Source organism: Anser anser (genome assembly GCF_964211835.1).
Source record: "Anser anser genome assembly, chromosome: 8".
Classification (NCBI taxonomy): domain Eukaryota; kingdom Metazoa; phylum Chordata; class Aves; order Anseriformes; family Anatidae; genus Anser; species Anser anser.
Window position 1 is genome coordinate 15,531,779 of NC_139728.1, and position 21,050 is coordinate 15,552,828.

General features: G+C 46.0%; 1 protein-coding gene across 1 annotated transcript in view; it reads right to left on the bottom strand.

The window, feature by feature from the left end:
* Window positions 1–6,764: 6,764 nt before the first annotated feature.
* LOC310903603 (uncharacterized protein C1orf21) overlaps window positions 6,765–21,050 on the bottom strand; it is a 105,935-nt gene continuing 91,649 nt past the window's right edge. The window contains exons 4-6 of the mRNA XM_083847153.1: window positions 18,829–18,905; window positions 14,442–14,502; window positions 6,765–7,529 (exon numbers count right to left, since the gene is read on the bottom strand). Of these exons, the coding sequence (XP_083703279.1) occupies window positions 7,491–7,529; window positions 14,442–14,502; window positions 18,829–18,905 (177 nt within the window). The 3' untranslated portion in view covers window positions 6,765–7,490. The remainder of the gene's footprint in view (window positions 7,530–14,441; window positions 14,503–18,828; window positions 18,906–21,050) is intronic.

Here is a 21,050-nt window from a genome sequence, read left to right on the forward strand (position 1 = left end):
TTGCCAGCCAGAGAGCATCTCTGTTAAATGATGTCAATCTTCACTGCACCGGCATTACAGCATCATAAAAAATTACATAGCTGCTATTTTGGGTAGCAGCTCTCTCCGACTCAGTGAATAAATACGTCTCCATATGACTCACTCTGGGGGTTTATTAATAGACACAAAATCAGAATGCCAAAACCCGAGAATATCTCTGTTCCCACACCTATCTTTCTAGTTCCTTGCAGCACTTGAGAACTTTTTGTCTCAGGATTATTATTATTATTATTTAGAGAGAGAAGGAACACATTTCCTGACTTCTGAAGGCTGGGGGTAGCCCGCGGTGACGCAGGGAGCTTGGTGCCTCAGCCTGGTGCCTGCAGGGCAGCGCGCACACCACCCACACTGCACGCAGAGCTAATACCTGTCAGGAAAAGCCACCTTTCCAGGGGCCCATTAAGGTGAGGCTGCTGCTCTCTTCAAATCTTGAAATGAAAGCTCGAGTTCCTCTTTGCCTGATTTAAGCAGAAAGCATTCAGGATTGCAGAGCAGCGCTTTGCCCTGTAGCAGTCGACGAGCAGCAGCCGCCTGAGACAGGCTTAGCTTTGGAGCGTGCAGCCCTAGAGGGGGTTCAGTCATTCAAACGGCTTTTCAGTGATTGGGGTGAAGCTCATCAGTGGGGGTCTCCCACACAACAGGACGCATCGTCCCAGCCCCACCACGCTGAATGGCCATGCTCCAAGGATGTTGTCTTTGACAGCACTGGCAACCCTTTAAATAAAAAAAAAAAAGAAAAAAAAGGCAGGTTTTCAGCCCCTAAAAGATTCTGTCAGCATTCACAACCCTGCCAGGGGTGCAGGGAGTGCATCCATGCAGTTACCTTGTGCTGGCTTTTACAAAGCAGGTGACAGGTTCCCAGTTCCATGTGTGCTCCTGATGATGCTGAAGAAGAGGAAGATGCTGATGATGACTGTGCCAATATCAAGCTCAAAGAGAGCATGTACCTTTGGTGGGTAGAGGTATGCACCCCCTTTTTAAATAAATAAATAAATACAAAAGAAAAATGTGACTTTTTAAAAAATTCTATCACGGAACCACAGAATGGCCAAGGTTGGAAGGGACCTCTGCAGATCATCTACCCCCCCCGGCAGAGCAGGCTCACCTAGAGCACATTGCGCAGGATGGCAACCAGGTGAGTTTTGAACATCTCTGGAGGAGACTGCACAACCCTCCAGTGCTCTGTCACCCTCACAGCAAAGAAGTGCCCCCTCATATTGAACCTCCTGTGCTTCAGTTTGTGCCTCTCGTCCTGTCGCTGGGCACAACTGAAAAGAGACAGGTTCCATCCTCTCAACACCTTCCCCTCAGGTATTTATATACATTAATGAGGTCTCCCCTCAGTCTTCTCTTGTCCAGGCTAAACAGGCCCAGCTCTCAGCCTGTCCTTGTACAACAGGTGCTCCAGTCCTCTGATCATCTTAGGAGCCCTCCTCTGAACTCGCTCTGGTACTTCTATGTCCGACTTTTATTTTACGAACTTCCACGTTTTAAAGTTCCCCTGAGCTGGGATTCAGCTCCCTTCACTGAACACTGTCCCTGAAGCAGCACAATAACTTATACATGAATTTTTTCACTCTGTACCTACCCAACTTCTTGGGTAATGTTTGACCTCCAGGTTTCCTCCCCAACAGCAAAGCAAACAGCCTGCCTGCACCTCGTGTCTCCCCATCCCGCCACAGGGCATTCTTGCTGCACATATGCTTGCATTCACACAGCTCAGTAGGTGGCATTGGCTTTGGAAGATGTTCAAAATTTGTTGGGTTGGATCACGTCAGCTTAGAGGTGGTTACACCGAGCACGTGGTGCCCGGTGCCAGCCAGGGAATGAGGAGGGCATGCCCAGAGGGATGGGTTCACTTGGCAGGCTGCCAGAACCCAGGTCCGCTGCCTCTCAGTTTAGGGGACAAAGGCAAAATGGTCAGGGTAAAATGGACGTGTAAATCACGCATGTTGGACGTGGAGCCTGTGCGGAGTCATGCTCGGTGCTCTGAGAAGTGGCAAAGCCTGCCGGAGCTGCAGGTGGGCAGAAATGCCAACAGCCATTGGACTTCACTAACTTTGGTTTAAGGCTCGTCTTAAATTCACTGCTCAGTGGATGCACACCTGAAGCAGCTGGAAGCCTCTCCAACCTGAAGGGCTGGTGTGTCAGCCAGGACAGTTCGGAGTGGAGCCAACGCTAAGTCCAAAATCAGAGTGACAGCTATCCATCATGTTATAGCCTTGCCAAAGCTGAACTAGCTGAGATCTATTTGCCTTCATTCTGATTTTCATGCCGTGGTGGCAACATTTTTGGAGCCAACCTGCAGCTGCAGGGACGGCGTGAGCCCTCTCGTGCGGGCCGAGGTGCCTGTGGGCGGTGTGCTGAGGAGGTGCTCCGTGCGCTCCGGGTCTGGAGGGCGGGGGGGTGCAGCCCTGCGGCGAGGCTCCGCGGGGCACGGTAAGGAGCGCTGAGCTGACTCGGGTGGTGGCTGGGGGACAGCCTGCATGGCGTGGGCCTCCTCCTGGCATACACCAAAAGCAAACCCTTCACCTCCGGAATGACTTCCCCAGCAGATGGGAAAGTGCCCCCAAGCTATATTGGCAGTGGTGGTGATGCTCGCAAAGCGTCCAAGGCCGAGCTCCCACCAGCAGTGCGGTCTCAAGCCCACCAAAGTCACTAAGCCTTGCACCTGCAATAATCGCGTTGGGGTTTCCCCATTAATACAGTGGGGACGTGCACCTGGTGGGATTAGCTGCCATTTCAGGAGCCTGCCCTAATTCTGCTTTGATGTGAACAGCAGTGGTAGTTGTCAGATAATTAACCAGCCGCTTTGATGGGCCTTTTAAAGCGTAAAAGCTTCTGATTTCTCGGTTGTAGCAATTCGCCTGTCCATCCACCGTCTGCCCTGGGGTTTTCCAGGCCACCCATTGCCCACCATTGCTCCACATCGTGTCAGTGCCCGAGCCCCACACCAGCACCAGGCAAACCCAGCTGGGGCCCCCGAGTCCTTTGCGTGGTGTCAGTGTGGCTCCCGTGCCTGCACGACCAGGTGTTTTGGCAGGGTACTGCCAAGCAGATGTGAAGAGTTAGCGGAAAGGGGATTTTCTACACATTTCCAGAGAGGCCAAGAAAACTTCTTAAAATACACTGCCTCCCACCAGCAAAAGCCTGGTTCTTCATGGTAAAGCGTGATGCTCCATTAAAAAAAAAAGAAGTTAGAGATGCCCAGAGCTTTCTGGTGGTTTCTACAGAGCTGAGTTTATGTGGACATCGCAGAAAATCCCAGGGCAGCTCAGCGAGCCTGCCAGCCGCGCAGCCCCTGGCTCCTGGAGGCGCCCCAGTGGTCGTCTTCTGGAGGGAGGCGTTTTGGCTCAGCTTTGGCCCCACCAAGCTGCAAGGGGACTGGGGCGGCCCCTGCCGCTGCTGTGAGTCTCAGCCCAAGGGCATGGGAGAGGAGCAGCTGAACTGGGTGCGCCTCTGCCTTACCCCGCGCTGCCAGGCCCAGAGGAGAAGGGGAAAAAAAAGAAGAAAAAAAAAAAAGTGCACTGCCTGTGTCCACATCTGAATGATGCAAGATGACACCCTGCAGCCTTCCAAGGTGAAAAAAGTAACAATATGGTTTTTTTGTTTATTTTTTTTTAATCCCCAATTTAGATGTGAAGGCAAAGCCTTCGCGGCCTCCTGCCCACCACGACCAGCCCTGCCCCTTGGATGAGCTGGGAGCTGCATGGAGGGGCGGAAGGGCTGGGGAGGGGCCACGGGTGAAGAAAAACTCTTAGTAATAAAACAGAAATAAAAGCACCTGACTTTTAGGTCGAAGTGCATGCATTATAACAGGGTCTTGCATGCGGGCTGAGCACCCCCGAGGTGCTCATGGCCAGGCTGGATGGGGCCTGGCAGCGTGGTCCAGCAGGAGCTGGAACCAGACGGTCCCTAGGGGCCCCCTACAGAACTACAAAATGCCTTCACCACGACCTTGTCCAAGATTCCCGACTATAGCTTGCAGCTAATTTAACAGTATGTCAGACTCCTAAAGAGAAATTTGGCCTGGGATAATTTTCTTGATACTTCTTTTATAAGAAACATTGAAAATCCCATTTACTAATAAGCACAGCACATCAGATGCAAGCAGTTCTCCTCTGCCCACCCTCTTTTCCACCCTGAATGTATCTGAGGCATGGTTCCAAAGAGAGATGCATTTTAAGCTACAGTAATCAGCTTATATTATTATAGATCCTTAGCGGAGATATGTATGCAGACTTCTAATAGAATTTGCTGGGACTTCTGCAAAGGCAGAAGACATAGATTAAAGAGCAACATCCACCTGAGCAACCCTGTGGGGCTGCCTGTGCTATGCGCAAGTTCTTACAAAAGCTGGGGATAAGCCAAACGCTGGTTTTCAGCCCCGGCAGGGCCATGACCTCACTCTCAGGTGGTTTTTGTGGCCCACAGGGAGGTCCATTTTTTCCTTCCTTCCACCTGCTGCACTGTGCTTGCTCTGGACTTATTTTTTCAGCAAGCTGTAGTTCAAGGCTTGAGGAAACAGTTACCCTGCTTACGGTAAATTACAAGCACTGATCTTTGGTTTTCCATATCCCTAAGAGTTTAAGAGCAAGTCTCCAGCCTGACCAGGATGCTGGGTCAGCAGAAAGCCATCAGCCAGCTTCTGCCCAGCACACAGAGATGGCTGAAGAGCCATGGCCAAGGATTTGCTGACTTGATGCGAATAGGTGCCGCCTCCCACGCCCCCAGCCCGCTCCTCTCTGCTCCGCCCCCCCCCCCCCCCAATTCAAGTCTGCCCCCATCTTCTGCAGAAGGTTAGAGCAAATCTAAGTCTGCCAACCCTCACCCCAGTCCCACCAGCCCCCTGGGGAGGTGCTGGCCCCACATCAACGTCCGAGGTACCCGCTGCTTCCCTCCAAACCTCCCACCCGTCCTCGTACCTCCAGGCCCAGCAGCAGGATGGGCTACCCAGGCATCAGCAAACGTGGTCCTCCAAAGGCACACCAGCCACATCACGATCTGTACGGGAGACTGAAGTACTTGCTGCTTAATGTCACAAACACATTAAGTGCTTAGGAAAGATGGGGAGCGTTTCCGCTCTCACAAAGCTTCCACAATAACCATGCCATCATCAAGGCAAAAAACAACAACAACAAAAAGTTAAAACTATTAGCTGGCTGAAAGAAACTCTGTGTAGAAAGAGGCTGGTGTATTGACAGACCACGGAGTATCTGTAACACAGGATTTGTATGCAAAATTTATATAGGAGATGTTTGGTGTTTAGAAAATGAAGTGTTTTAAAAGAAAGGACCCAATTCAATTACTCCTGCACAACTTGCAAAGGCTTTATAAAGGACTTTTGAGAGATGGATTTGCAGGACCAAGCCCCAGGACCATTTATTAATTAAAGTGTTTAAATAATTCAAATGCACAATCTCTTGACTCTCCTTAGCATGGCTACCTGCTCAAGAGCTGATGTAAATCATGGAAAAAAAAATACATATATATATCATATGCAAGACTGCAGTTATCACCTGGAAGACTTTGTAACAGGTTAAATGGCTCTATAGCATCAAGACCCCAGGAGCCCTACCCAAGGATGATGTGACGGGAGGAAGGCAGTGAAAAATCATCTTCACTGAGGTCAAGATCTCTGGGATAGCTGCATTGCCAAAACTGCTGCCAAAATGGAGCAAAGATTCAGGGTCTGGCCAGCAACCTTTGACCATTAACAGGTTAAAGATGCATGTGGTGGAATGTGCCAGCGAGGACCCTGATGCTGAGCATCTACATGGAAAACTACTGACACTGCAGAGCACTTGAGTTGTCCCAGTCCTGTGATGGAGCAATCACTCAGCTCAAATCGAGGCTGACACGTCCTCCCTACCACGCTGCCCCTGCTGTGGCCAAAAGCAAAAGGAAAGCCCAGCGTGGGGAAGGAAGCATAAGCAAACGGTGTTTTTGGACATATTCTAGGTGTGGCACAGCACTAATGGCATTGCCGGGGGAAACTCACACAAAATCTTTTGCCATGGACTGCCCAAACCCACTCAGAGTGGATGGTGGAGGAAATCTCTTTAGTGACGAAACTCCCTAATATTTTAGAGATTTTTAGAAGTCAGAAGGGATCTTTGAGAGACTCAGTTGAAATACTTTAAGAGAATCTGGTTTGCAAAAGACCCTGAGAACTAGGCCAGTGAAAAATGGAGTACTTTAAAGGGTTTTGGGTTGCATGCCCAAAGCTAACATCTGCCACATCAGAAATGCCGCTATAAATGCAGTCTCATGGTCTATTCGACATACACAGTCCCGCACAGTGCACTGACATCAATACGCTACTGAAACCTACACCCCGAAGAGTCACTGAGAGTTTCTGCTAGGGATGCAGGGCAGACCTGGCACTCACACGGTGTCATAGTATGGAGAATAAACATCGGCACAGGTAACAATCTCTTCTTAAAGAATAAATACAAAAGGTGTCTTTTTTTCCTTGAGTTTTTTTTTTTTTTACTCATGACAGTATTTGTTAAAAATATTACATCTGCTTTTGAGAAGATAGCATCCTCTCTGTATAATATGGAAAAATAAACTCTACAGGACATGCAACAGATACCCCCAATTGACACAGAGCTGCTTTAAAAGATCAGATCCACAGAGTCAGAAATGTGAAGGGTTGGTTTTGCCTCGCCTGTTCCCAGAATCTTAGAACATTGTGTTGCATGAATGGTAAAAGACAAGAATACATAAAAACAGTAAAATGTTTATTTTCTTAGAAAAAAAGAGATTCAAAATGATTGTGATCACACTCCCATTCGTGCTCAGCAAAGCCAATACTGCAAGCTTAGTCCTTGATTAAGATACCTATTAAATGAAACTCTTTTCCTCTTAAAATACAAATTCCCGCTCCTGCATCACTTCCAGTATTTCAGTGATAACATGCTTTTAATGGATAATAGTTTCTCAGCTTTCTTCTGAGCAGAGAAACAAGGCCTGCCATGGCAAAACATCCCATCTCCAAAGCTTGAAATCACCAGCATTAATATAAGCACTCCAGCCCGTACGCGGACTGACAGACAGCTTAAGGGTGTTCTCAGATGCTCGAATGTTCACTTATGGAAGCTTTGTATAACACTACCTTATTAGATAGAAAACAGGCCAGAAGCCTTAATAAAATCAACAACGTCTTTCAGATTAACTTTAAGGATTTGCTGCGTATCTGGACACAGAGAAAGTGAAAAGTTGCAACAAGTTTTAACTAGCAGCAACAAAAACAGTTCCTTACGAGTTCTTAGCAATATTCCTCATCTGTTCATTAAGAAACACTGTAACTGAATGGAGCATATAATGTGGAAATGATCTTCTTCTGTTATGTAGTGCTGTTCGCTCTAGAAGACTTCCAAAAGGTGTCAACTGGGTTGTAATCTATTTACACAGTAGTATTCCTGGTTTGATTGGCAGAATTGGCACTATGTGACATCTTCCTCTTCTGAACAATAATCACGACCCTGTAAGGAAAAAAGCCAGGTATTCTGTAAATCACTAACTGAAGATAAAAATAGCAAATAATACTTACAAATAATATATTTCAGGTCTGTGAAACAAGGACACTTAAGTTCAGAGCTAGGGAGAAATTGAAAAACAGGCAATGGAGTTTGCAGAACTCCTACAACCATTTCTGGAAGATCTGCACAAAACCAGGATAGGAAGTCACTCCCTTTCTGTCACCGTGAATCTCATTATTTTCATTCCCCATACTGAAGCTCAGGGGAGTCCAACACACTGATTTACAGAACTATTTTATGTAAAAACACACCTTGATGTATACAACCTTATAGCGTCATCACTAGAACATAATCTCCTATGCAGAAGCACCAAAGTGCATAATCATATGCTGCTGTGAAGAAGGATGCTGTGAAGCGGCTGTCAGCTGCTGTGAAGAAGGATACTTCATCTGATAACCTGAGCAAGACCTTAACATAAGAGCAAAAGACACAATTCATACTGAAATTATGCTTGCAAAATGGAGGAAAACAGGCTAAGCTTCAAAAACCATGGGTTTTGTAGAGACTAGGTGTGCTACATTTTCTGTCTCATTCAAAATGCAAGACTTGCAGCAGCATCTACCTGGGCATCACCCTTGGAAGGCTGGCAGATGTATTTTGTCCTGCACAAGCTGTTTCTTGCAAAGCGATAAAAACAGGGGATGACGGCACCTGCTGTCCTCATTGCTCTGCACAGCTGGAGCTGAGCTTTTGAATGCACAAACCACCCAAGATAGCCTGAGTAAAACAACGGCTTCAAAATCTGGTATTGAAAGTCTCAACATCTGGCTTCCCTTTGGTCCTGTGTGCTGGGTTGGGTCACCCTAGTGCCTGTGTGAAACATTCCAGAGGCCGAGCAACGGACAGGCAAAGAAGGAGAGGACAAATGTGAGAGTCTCAGACCTGCCAAAAGTGTAAAAGCTCAATTCTCTGTAAGCAGAAGGGACCAATTCAACCATGGTAAAACAGGTGAAACTCTACTAATACCAGGGATACCAAGCCGACCCACAAATTAAAATGGTTGACTGTGCTGTCTGGAAAGAGGAAGACAAAAGAAAAGAAGGAAAAATGAAAAGGGAAAAATGCATCTTGATGCAATTTGCCTGGGATGCACAACTGATGTAGGGTACCAGCCAGGAACAAAGGTTGGTAATTAAAATCCTCTGCAATGAAAATTACCACTGACGATGGTGGGGTTGCAGAGCTCACCTTGCTGGAGGGTCCCCCCCTTCATCTCACTCCGTGTCCTGCTCATGTCTGCAGCACCCACACAGCTCAGCACGATTAGTCAAAGGGCATTCTGAGTATGACAAAAAAATCCTAGCAGACTAATCAGCCCTAATTCCAATTCAGCAGTCACTGATGCAGGAAGAAACAAAGAAATGCATTTTTTAAGTAGAAGGTTTGATTCAGGAAAAAAGAGTTGCTGATGGGATGCAGAAATACTTCAGAGTGGCCAAATCCATTGGTTTTCTCTGTGCTGGGGACCACGATGCATTTGGATACTAATCTGGTGACGACGAAGGCTGTGTCCAACACGCTTCAGAGCGGTGAAGGCCATTAGAGGCGATGAATGGCTGCCGCTTGGGGTGTGTCCGGCAGATTCACCCATCTGGTCCCCTGCTGCCCATCACTCCCCCGCACGCCCTGCATGAACGGCCACCAGTGCTCAAGCAGGCCCGAACTACCGAGAGCCGTCTTACTTTTCTTCCTTCCCATTCCTCCCGCTGTTCTGCTTTCCGGTTCAGACCCTGACAATGGAGCACGCTGCTCCAGAAGAGGAAGGAAAGAAGCTGAAGCCCAGGGTGCTGAGCAAGGCCCCGCCGCGCTGCAGAGATGCCGCCTCTCCTTGGGTGCTGGCAAAAGCCAGGCTGCTGCCACCAGATGCTCCAGTCCCATTTCTGCACCCTTGGGGAAGGAGCCATGTCGATGTCTAGGAGGCGGCCTTCAAGGCCATGTCCCTCGGTGGTCGCTGGGCTGCCGCCGAGCCTGCCGCCAGCCAGCTCCTTCCACCTAACGCATGTGGGCAGCGTGGCACAGTCCAAAAGGGGAGGAGAGGAAAACGCTGGGTGAAACACCAGCGGCACCTCCTGGGCCTTCCTGAAGTGTGAGGTGCAGGCCTCGCACCCCCCAGGCTCTGCACGGAGGGACCCCAACCACCTAACTCAGTGCCCACGTTACGGCGGTGTCCGAAGGCAGGACGGAGAGCTCCCCCCCACCGCCCACAACGCAGTGCTACGCTACAGACTAAAATTGCATTTTTGTTGCAGAGAAATGCCTCAAGGCTGCCGTTGGCACGTTTCGCTTGCTCCGGCACGGCAGGCAGGCGCCAGGCCGGCCTCCAGCTGACGCACCAGCTGGTGGGAAGGCAGAAGACTCAGTGCGGGATGGAGGAACCAAAACAGCTCCTGCAGCCACCCCAATTGCTGTGCTCTTCCCATGGCTTGAGGTGGAGCAAAGCTCTGCTTAAAAGCCAAGTGGAAAAAAAGGCACTTTTGGTTTATGGCAGCCAAGAACAACACCAGAGTGAGGGCAAGGCAGCCTGGCAGCTTGCATACAGAATCAGCGATTTTACTTGCACGTGGGTTTTGTCTTAAGAGGACTTCTGTTTTGTTTTTAGGGTAAAAGTTTTTGTCTAAAGCTTATTCCCTAGTATTTTTTTTAATCAGTAACAACAAAGTCTGTGTTCCTAAGAAGATCAGAGGAAGAAGAAGGCGTCTTGATGCTGCCGCCTTCCGTTGTTGCACTGTAGATGTGATGCACAGGGATTCCTCTTGGTGCTCCTCAGAAGAAAGCCAGGAGAGGCCTCCAGCTCCTGCCTGGCAGCGCTTTGGTCCTGCTGAGCACTGTGGCCCCAGTCCAGCAAAACATGTAAAAAAAATGTCCATTTTTGCCTTCTTGGCCCCATTGTTTTGGAGGACGTTTGATAGATGCTGGAGTTGATGATACCTGGAGTGTTGGCACCTGCGATCAGTTAGAGGCCTGCTGTGCTTGAGATGGGAAATTACTGTGGTGGGGCTGGTGAAACGACTCGAAATGGTGAGCTGGCCTGCAAAGCTCCAAAGGTCCTCTGGAGAAACCAAAACAGAGACCAAGAAGGAGCAGTTGGGAGATGAGTTCTGCAGCAGAAACAAAGGGCACAGGCAGCACCTGAGTGCAGACCTAAGGGACGGTGTGCTTCTGGGGGAGCAGCTGCGTGTTAGGAAGGAGGAGAAGAAACAGGGGAAGGCAACAGCCCCCCGAAAAGCAGCAACATTGTGGTTGGGCAGACACATCCCAATGCACAAACCCACTTGAGCCCTTCGGCAATTTCTCTTCCTACCCTGAACGCCGGCTAATAACTGGGATGGATGGGCCATCATTCTAACTAGTACAGGCCATTAAAGAAGTTTTAATGATTCAGGGTGTAAATGAACTATATCAAGGAAGACGAGATAGCAGCATATGCATCCAAGTCCAGGTAATTCCTGAGAAATCCAGTCTTCCTCCCCTGCGGTTCCACAATCCAACTTTCAGTTTTGGAGGATGACCTTAAGCATCTTAAGACAAGTGTGTGAATTTAGGTAATTAAAAAAAAAGTCCTTACACTTCTTTCCTGCAAAACCAGGGCAAATGCTTCACCCTCTGCTCTCCCCTCTCAGAGGAGAAGGAAGAAGAGGAGGAGGAGGTCCGTTGGCTGCTGTGGCTTTGCGAGGGACCTGGAGGCTGCTCTGCACCTCCTTGGGTCTCTGGTGTGGCGGCTGTGCCTTGATGGCTCAGCTCAGGCGAACCACTTCTACTTCTGATCCTTACCTTTCCCACTTAATCGGGGAGCCTCTCGCCTTGCTGTTGTCCTCTGCTGCAACGTGATTTTGGGCAAGCCAAATTTTCAAAAAATGACAATAAAGCCGTCCCCAGATAAGCTGCCTCCTTACCGCTGCCTGTCCCTGCTTTGTTTTCTTCCTGAACTCTTTGTATGGTGTGCCATTCCACATCCGCAAGTAAAGCCCATGACTATACTCACAGCAACATGAGTTTCAGATGACATGAAAACCCCAGGAGGTCTTGCTGCAGCTCCTGGCAGATGCTGGCAGCATTCCTACGTAAGCCAGCTTTCACCCTAGGTCCCAGCTCTGGTGCTGCTCACAGGTGACCTGTTAATTCCTTCTCCTCTTCTCTCCTGATGCTTTGCACGCCCAGCTTTTGGTCAAGCAGAAGCCGCGTTCACCGTCTGCCACCAGTCCCTCACCATGTCCATTGGCTGAAAACACAGAGCCGCACAGCCCCTCGCCATTTATTCATTCAGCTTTTTAATTGCCTGTTTGGATGCATGTTGCTATGCCACTGGAACACTGCCATGAGAAGCGCTCCGTGGTCTGTCGGGGATTAAATGAATTCCAGAACTACTGTTTCCTGAGCTATCAACTCCTTAACTCTACCCAGCTACTCCGATCCTCCCACTTTATAATCCTGCCTTTCTCATCAGGCTTTCTTCCATTGTTGTTTTTTTTTGTTTGTTTGTTTGGTTTTAGTTTTCCAAATTCTGGCACCCCTGAGATTATCGGAAAAAGGTCCAGTTGACTCAGGCAGAACCAAAATGTAGCTGAATGTATTCATAGCTCAGCATTCAGCACCAAACTTTACTTTTGTATTTCTTTTTTCCCCACAAATCCTATGGCTTTAATTATCACAATTACATGAAGTTCCATAATGCAAGTTCAGTCCTAGCTCTTCTCTCAAGGACAGACACTCAAACAGAGATGCTAACAGGCGTCTCCCCACGAATGTTTCACAGTGTTTTGACATTGACTTTTGGTAGGCAGAAGCTTCATGCACTGGGTGTGACAGTCTGATTTTTACCTTTGGGTTACGTTTGCAGAAGTATATTCAGCTTTGCCATGCCAATACATGCAGCCAGCAAAACAGCACACGTGGAGTACCGACAGGAGATGAACTTTGTCTCAGAGAAATTCTTCAGATCATTTCCTTAAGGATATTTTGACCTCCAGCACTCATAAACACTTTGTTTTCAGTTGCTAAAACATCAGCTTGTGTCCTTTGGAATTCACACTTGGATTAAAAAAAATTTATTTCAGCCAGCCTTCCCTTTGCTAAATCCAAAACGCACTTTTAATCTTCCCTATAATTCTTATTGTGCATGTTACAATTGTTGTACCTCATTTCTATTAAATGACCCAGCACCCCTCAGGTTTTCAATGCAAGTTGAGGGACATTTTCCTTCCGACCGTAAGGTTTCTGCAGACACAGCCTGCAGCGTCAGCGACTGACAGCGTGTCTCCGTTACAAATAGTGCTACACACGGCCACGGTTACCAAATTAACATTACAACGTGGTTTGGGCCCTCGTCAACCACAGGCAGCCCCCCCACTTCTGCTGCCAATTTGAGCTGAAATTAGTGAGTTGCTCAGTGATTTAATTCTTTTAATTGTTCCACTGCTGTCCTTCATTTCCATGGAGAAGGGGCTCAGAAAGCCATTTAGGAATCAAACAAAACTAGTATTTTCTGATCTTTTTGGCACTTGTGGCAGATACCTACAAAAACAATATATTGCTGGCAAAGACTAATTAGAAAACAAACTTCTCTTATGAAGACAATTTCCTCAGGCACAGGAGGACCCCATACGCAGCAGATCCCATGTTCAGCTGTGCATTAACCCCTGCCAATCTCATCAGATGTCAGAAGCTTGAAATGCAAAGGAGCTGTCTTGTCTCTTTCACAGATAAAACTATATATTTCATCTTAATAGACAGTCTCCGGATCTATATGATAAATCAGTATAAGAGCCCTGGAGAACACCTGCAAGGATCTGAGAGCATGATCCAAACAGCAAGGAGACACGGTCAACTGCATCTCAAAAGTGGCAGCTGGCAAATGAATGGTATTACTGCCCTGAAACAAATCTAGAAAACAAAACTAACCTGAATTCATAATTAGATACAGTCATCAGATGGTCTGGTCTGTAGATAAGACACATCTTTGGAAAATCCATTTCACTGGAGATTCTGTGTTTGACATTACAGAAGGTGATGATGTACAGAAAAAGCATCTAAGTATTTATAGGGTGAATGCATTTGTTCATAGAAGATGTAGCTCTATTGCAGATATGTATAAATTTTATTTTTAAATGCATTTATAGAAATGTCACAAGCAAAATCCTTCTCCTGTGAAATACTGGTATATATATTTATACTAGTATATATTCTTCTCAGGAATCTACAAACTCCTAACTTCTCATCACATACGCTTTCTTTTTAATCTCATTTTTTACTTTCGTAAGTATTTTTTTTAGAGTAGCATAACAAATCAGTTGCTTAAGACAAAGAAGGGATTCACCCACCGTAGCACTCCAGCTCCTAAGATCAGGAGTGTGGGCAAAAATGGCAGAAATTCAGAGTCATCCAAGTAAAAATTTCCCTCCTTCTTTACAATTCAGTAGTACAAATTACTTCAATCGAACTGGGGAATCAAATATTTCATACCACGTATTAAATAATGTATGCCACTCCAAAATATGAAGCGTAAAGAGTACAACATCAGCTGAAGGTGTAAACAAGAGTTGAAATCTCACTTCTGACTTCTGTTGTAGACATGCAACATGATCCAAATAGCCCATTTAATTCCCAAAGTCTCCGTTTCCCATCTGTGTTGTGGTATAATGATTCTCTAACAATAAATAAAGAAGCTGGGATTTTCATTTAAAAGACTTAGAACTTTATAAACAACGAGTGGTATGGGGGATCTCAGACCAGAGTCTCTTCAAGTACTGGAGGACGTGGATGCTGTCTACTTCTCCTCCCCGTGGAGCTGGGAAACCTGCCTGTCCACCGCTTGGGACAGCAAGCAAGAAAATGGATGTTTACTGTATTGTTCCTTACCTTTTCAATTTTTTCATCAAGCATTCTGAAGAATTCTTGTTGGCTTTCAGAGATGTGCATGCTGAAAGACAAAGGCAGAGTATCAGTACCAACAGGACTTTTCCCAATTTAAAATGCTGACACTGTAGTCCAGAACTGTCAAGGAACCTCACCGTAAGTTTTTACCACTGTGGAAAATAAATCACTTCATACTTTGGTCTACAATGACAATTTTTTAATCTTCCCATCCCCCCTCCTCTTTTCTCGGGTTAATCTAAGGTTTGCCTACCGAAAAATTACTGCATTTGGTTCTGTGTATGTGTGCTAGACTTGGGATGGTAACTAGGACCTGTGTGCATCCAGAGGAAACTATTCCCTTTTTCAGGCTGATTACAGAAACTTACCAGCCTGCTACCTTTCCTTGGGCTTGTCCCTTTGCGTCAAGACAAAGTTTTGCAGACTACCAGCTTCACCAGCACAAAATTAGATGTCTGCAATGTGAAATTAAGGTCTAAATTACAGCCTTGCTCTTGAAGACCTCCCTGCACTGCTACAGCTGGGCTCTTGCTTCAAGTACCCATGTGTGGCTTCAAGCTCAGGCTGGGTGACCCTGCAGACCCAGCAGATCATTCACTTCAATTAATTTTGCAGCACCAAGAGGTTTAGGGGTTAGAGATGGGGTTTTGCATTAGTGATTGGCTGCAAAAGACTATTTCTGGTGGTCTGTAAAATGCTGATGGTGGCACAGGACAATAAACCCTTCCCCAAATGGGACCTGCAATCCCAAAATAGAGGAAGGTCAGACACAAAGGAAAGAATGAGAAAGACAAAGACAAGGATGTCGAACAGATGGGATTTGGTGTGTGTCTGCTCTATTTAAGTTACAGGGTGATAAGAGCCTCCTGCCTGAAATAACGATATCCCTTCTGCAATGTGAAGGTGGAGCATCCTCTGTAAATGCAGCAAAGAGAGTCTGGGGTGCCTGGCACATAGGGTCTGCAGAGAAATGCCAGGTACTGAATGCAGGATGCAAAAGGAGGAGAAAAAAGGAAGGATGGGAGACTGGTGCCCGTGATAGCAGTGCTGCCAAATGGTCAGAAAGACACACAGCTTTTGGAGCTTTTCTTCAACACTAAAAGCTGGTTCAGATGGGTAGTCCCATCTCAGACTCCTCTCCTTTGGTACGATCCTTTCAGCTGTAATGAGTTAATACTTATCCCAAATGACCAACAGCTCACTGCACTTTCCTAAAAAGCTCAGCATTCATACTTCACTCACTATCAGGATGAACATATACAATGATATACCTACGCTGGACATAAACAGAGGCTCAGTTCACAAGAGAAGGTCTCAGAAGTTGCATTAAAACCAAAAGCTGCTGATTCAGGAGAGGGAACAATTCACCTTTCAGTGGCTGTTGGAGTTTTTGTCTCCAGCTATCTGCATTTCCCTCCACCTGAGATAGGGAAAAAGTGCTTGTATGGGGCAGCAGACCCTGTCACTTGCACATTCAGGTGACTCAGAGAGGGGCAGTCCACCTCTCCCAGGGCAGGCAAGCTCTCTGCCCTGGAGACCCACTCATTTTATAGATGATAAATTAATTCTTAGAAGCAGTTGAAAAAAACCCTACATTTAGAAAACCCAGCAGATTGCAGAATTCAGTCCTCCAAGCATTACCATTGGACAGAAACAGTTGTTGGCAAAGGCTGCTGCCCCGTAGCGACTTCTTGGTCTGACAACTGAAACACAAAGATTTCTAAGCAGATAGAAGGCAGCGTTAGCATGAGCCCAGGTGTGACTCTGGTATATCCAATTTATAAGAAGATGCAGGAATTTAGCCCCAGCAGAGACCCTGCAGGACCTGCAGAGTATGGCAGGGAGGGAAAGCACCCACCTCGTAGCACAGCACTTGCTGCACTTCATGAGATGGAGAGAGCACTGGAAACATACTCTTGCCTTTGCAACAGCACAAGCCCAGTTTCTAGTGAAATGAGATGATACTGTTGCAACTCACATCAACCATAATTTGAAAGGAAATTAAATGGAGGGGGCAAAAAAAGTATTGCACTGCCATATACATCAGAAGTCCCACTGGGGGTAGGCCATGATCTTCTGAAAAGTTTAGCTGGGCGGTAAGACTGCCGTGCTATTTTAGAGATGCAACACACAAATGCTGACAGCGTGTTTGTTTTGAGGAGCTGTGTGAAATTATAAAATCTTTAGCAGGGAACTGACAGTGTTAATGAATAACTTTAAGAGACAGAAAACCACTGAATGTAAGCAGAATTTTTGGGCATTCCTTCAGAAGAAAATAATTTCCCCAAATAGAAATGTGGAAATCATTATTTTCTAACAAGCACATCAGAAGGCATGTGAGTGCTTCTTCAGATGTTTCATGGCAGGCTGATGGAACACATTTTACGAAAACACGGGATTCCTAGCAGGGTAAAAATGGTATGAAATACCACTTCCTTCATTTTATGCTTCAGGCACCGTTACTCCATCAGTTTCTAACACATCTCAAGAGTCCTCAATGAAACGTACTTTATCATGTAGCTTGCCAAAGATGTCAGCAGAGTCGTTTTTGAGGATGAGCAAGTGCCTGAGAGCTCAAGGCATGGTGCAGGGATGAAGGAGGTTCCGGCAGGTATTGGCACCCATCACAAAGAGGGAGGACCAGCTCCTCGGCCTTGGTCTACGGGTTCCCTACACATGTTGCTTTTTGAGTCCAGGGCTCCAGATGTAGAAATCTGAATCCTCCTACATATGGGAAGAGCCCTTGCAATCTTCCTTTGGTACATCGTCTACTTTTTGTTTTGAAATAACACCCATTCTGCAAGAAGGGTCCTCCAAGAAACATCATTTCTGCGTTTATTTCTGCTCTTTTAGCTAAATAGCCCTTTCCCACACAATGCTACCCTCCCCTTTGCAGTCCAAATTTTTCTGGTTTTCAGATTATACACCTAAAAAAACCAAATGTGCACATGGTAACAGATATTTGCTGACTTGGTGATTAGGAACTCAAACACATGTACCTACTTCACAAAGAGAAATCCAATGGTACACATGAACAGTGTATTGGGTAAACAGCAGAGGCTTGGGCAAACAGTGAGTGTTTTACCCAACAACCTAACGTTAAATTCTGCAATTCTCCTAGAAGCTTCCTTTGTTTTTGCAGGAATGTTACAGATTATTTACCTTTGCCAAAGTATTATTTTTAGGAAGGTGCTTTTTGGTGAATGAAAGTCAGTTTTGATTTCTGCAGGAACTTTTAAGATTGGAGTCTGAGGATAGAATGGTGTCCCTGAACCCACACAATCCTTCTGCCTTGGGTGCACCAGAGAAGGCGACCCATGAAAAGAAATGTCTCTTCTTTTGGCCCAGGCTGATTTACACTGGCAGTCACAGAGGAAGATGACTGTGCCTCAGTATCAAAGCACTTAAATGCACCTCTGACCCTGCTGGGAAGAATCAGGTGACAGTAATGAAACACAGTTTTGCTGAAGGGTGATTTTACCTCCACCTCCTTGCTGTGAACTTCTTTGCAATTACAACTGAAGCACTCATTTCTTCTGTTTGAAAGGAGGCTGAATTACACTGTCAGTTCATTAGGAAATTACTGAAGTTTCCAGATTTGAAACTGCACACAATGCACTTGGTATGCAGCAAGTTTAAGTTAATAAGTGCCCTGAAGGCAGAGCATAAAGAACAGCACTTCTGCTATTGTTCAAAACTCAACAGCAAAGCTTTATCATCTCTTCGTTAAGAACCTGATATATGGCTCCACGTAATGTTATTTTCAACCCAATTAGTGATTAAAATGTAACAGTGATTTAGATAAGAAAGGAGCTACTATTACCCCAGAAGCTAAATATTTCATGGCATATGCGACGTGTACTGATCTCAGCCAGGGCACAGCACAGAACTCTGGCTAGGGACTGGATAAACCCTCAGCTGCACATCAACCCTCATTTTAGAGAAACAACTTCACTATTGTAAATGGAAAAGTTTGCCATTACTTATCCCGGGGTTTGTCAGGCTGTACATCTGATAACCGAAGCCAAGAGACAGCAAAAACTTCCCTGGGATCTTAACTGCTAGTATTTACGAACATTAGTGCATATATAATTTTGTTTATGCTTAAGTTGTATGGAAAGGTGAGAAGTAACACAGTATGGTACATCTCGGCCATGCAAAGGACAGGACACTGCAGGGATGTCGGCACCAATGCTACCCAGCTGTGTCCTTGCTCTTACCTGTTTTATTTAAAGTGGGTATGGATTTAGGGCTGTTGGAACCACCAATTGATTTGTGCTTGGCAATAACTGGGAATTTCACAGATACCTCTTTAATTTTGCACTTATTTGTATTAAATTGAAAAAAAAAAAAAAAAAGAGAGAGAACTTACTTTGCTCTGGGTTGATGTACTAATCCTGGGATCTCTTTATTAGATTTAAGTCTTACATTTGAACTGGCACTTTTTTCCTGAAATACACAGAAAACACAGTAGAGGTACCATCAGTATTTATCAAGCAGCAAAGCACGACAGGCATTTGGCATCACTGCGTCACACGCTGCTGGGTCCAGCCACCTGTGCAACCGAATGAGAAAAGCTCACCAAAAAAAAACAAAATTAAAGGCAAAACATTGATGCTACAATCTTGTGAAACGGCGGCTCACTGCTGCACAGCCCCGGGTCATGGGGCGAGTCCCTGGGGGATTTGCAGCCATCAAATGCTGCGCTGGCTAACGGCCCTCCTGCAGCCCACGTGCACCGGGGGATGCTCCTCACAGAGTTGTATGAACACCACCACTAATTAGCACCTGAAGGTAGCCAGGCAGAGCCCCAGAGTCACCCAGACCTGTAGTTTGCTCAGAATGAAGGTGAGATGTGAGCATTGCGTGAAGAACGATGTATGGGAGAAAGCATATATTAAATATGGGAGAAACCACATGTTAAATGTTCTAGCAAAGAGGAGAACATCAGTGGCAGATTTTACTGGCTCAGCCGTGAAACTGAACACAAGGGGCCCAAGCAAGGCCACCAGTAGATGTTTATCGACAAGCACACAATCGAGTCCTTTGTGGAGAACCAGAACCATTAAAAACACAACAAAACAAAACAAAACGGTGGGGAGGGAAAAGAGTTGAGTCCAGAGCCAGCATTTCAAGGTACCCCTTGCTCTTGTGCCAAAAGTTGCTGTGAACCAAAGTGCATATGCTTCTGTTGTCTGCAAAGACTTGGAGCAGGATATAGCCCCTTTCACATCAGCACAGTGTGTTAGGGAAAGCTGACGGTGCAGATGGAAGAGAGCTGAGTTAAACTTTACAGCCCACCCGCCAAACAAATCCTTCTTCGTTTCTTCAGTGCATCAAGCCCGTGACAGTTTAAGAAATGTAAAACCAAGAATTAGCGCTTTTGTGGGTAATTTTGACAGTTTTGTTTTGTCTTATTTAGTCTTTGAATATCTGAATCACACAACATGATTTATAAGAGGGCTACTAAATCACTGAATTAAAAAAAAAAAGAAAGGCTGCCTAGCAGTTAATATTTTAATGAATAATTCTACAAGGGATGTAAACATCAACTGCCTCAGCATATTTAACACTGTTCAATGGATATCTTCTAATCCTCCCAAACAGAAAACAGCGTCTTGCATGAAAATAACAGTGAGAGAGAAACAAGCCTTCCTTCCCAGCCCTACCAAACATCCCTGCTTCCCTCAGCCACTGCCTTCCCAGCATCCTGTGACGGAAAGTCAACACAGCAGAACAGAAGATGAAACCATTTGCTTTCAAAGCATCTCTGAATTTTAGCTGTGAATGACTCTCTATACGCACAGTGAACTCATTGTCAGGCAAAATAAGAGAAGTAGGTAGCATGGGGAAGAGGACATGAAACCCAGGAGCCAGATGAACTCCAGCCTCATGCACCAGGCGAGCCCAGCCTTTATCCGCAAGTCTGCTCGACCAGCTCATTTGTTCTCCACCAAAAGACTACTGTGAATCCATTGCTTCCATTAAAAGGCAAGGGAAGCTCTGATTTACAGCTCCTGCGTCTGGAGCTGCGATAAATCAGGGTGACACAAACCCAGCTTTCCACACCTCCACTTGTGGTTTGGCATCCGCGCAGCTCTATCAGTAGCTGGCATCAGCACAAATCCCAGTATAAAGAAACTCCTGTCACTTAGGACAGACACAAGAAAAATACATATTGCCGTCTCTCTGTGGAGCCCAGAATGTTATTTACCATATTATCAGACTTACACATGGAGATAGAAATAAAATTTGAGTTTACTTGACTTCAAGAGTGCAAAGTATTCTTTCCCCTCCTATTGCTTCTGATAATTAACAGACCTCAATTATTTATTTCTTACAATTCTTCTGTTTAATCAGAGAACATGTCACCTTTTCCATCTGCTCCTCAGCAGGAGTAAACAGAAGAAGAGGAATTAGGAGAAAAATGAAATCCAACCAGCCCCTGAACTGGCTCAGTACTTTGCTCATAGCTCTCATTTACAGCACTGATACGTCATTACGTTGACCAAAATATGGACTTTGACAAAAACAGATATTCAAAAATAATTCTTCAAAATACAAACAAATGGAATATTTTTTCCTATTGCTTTT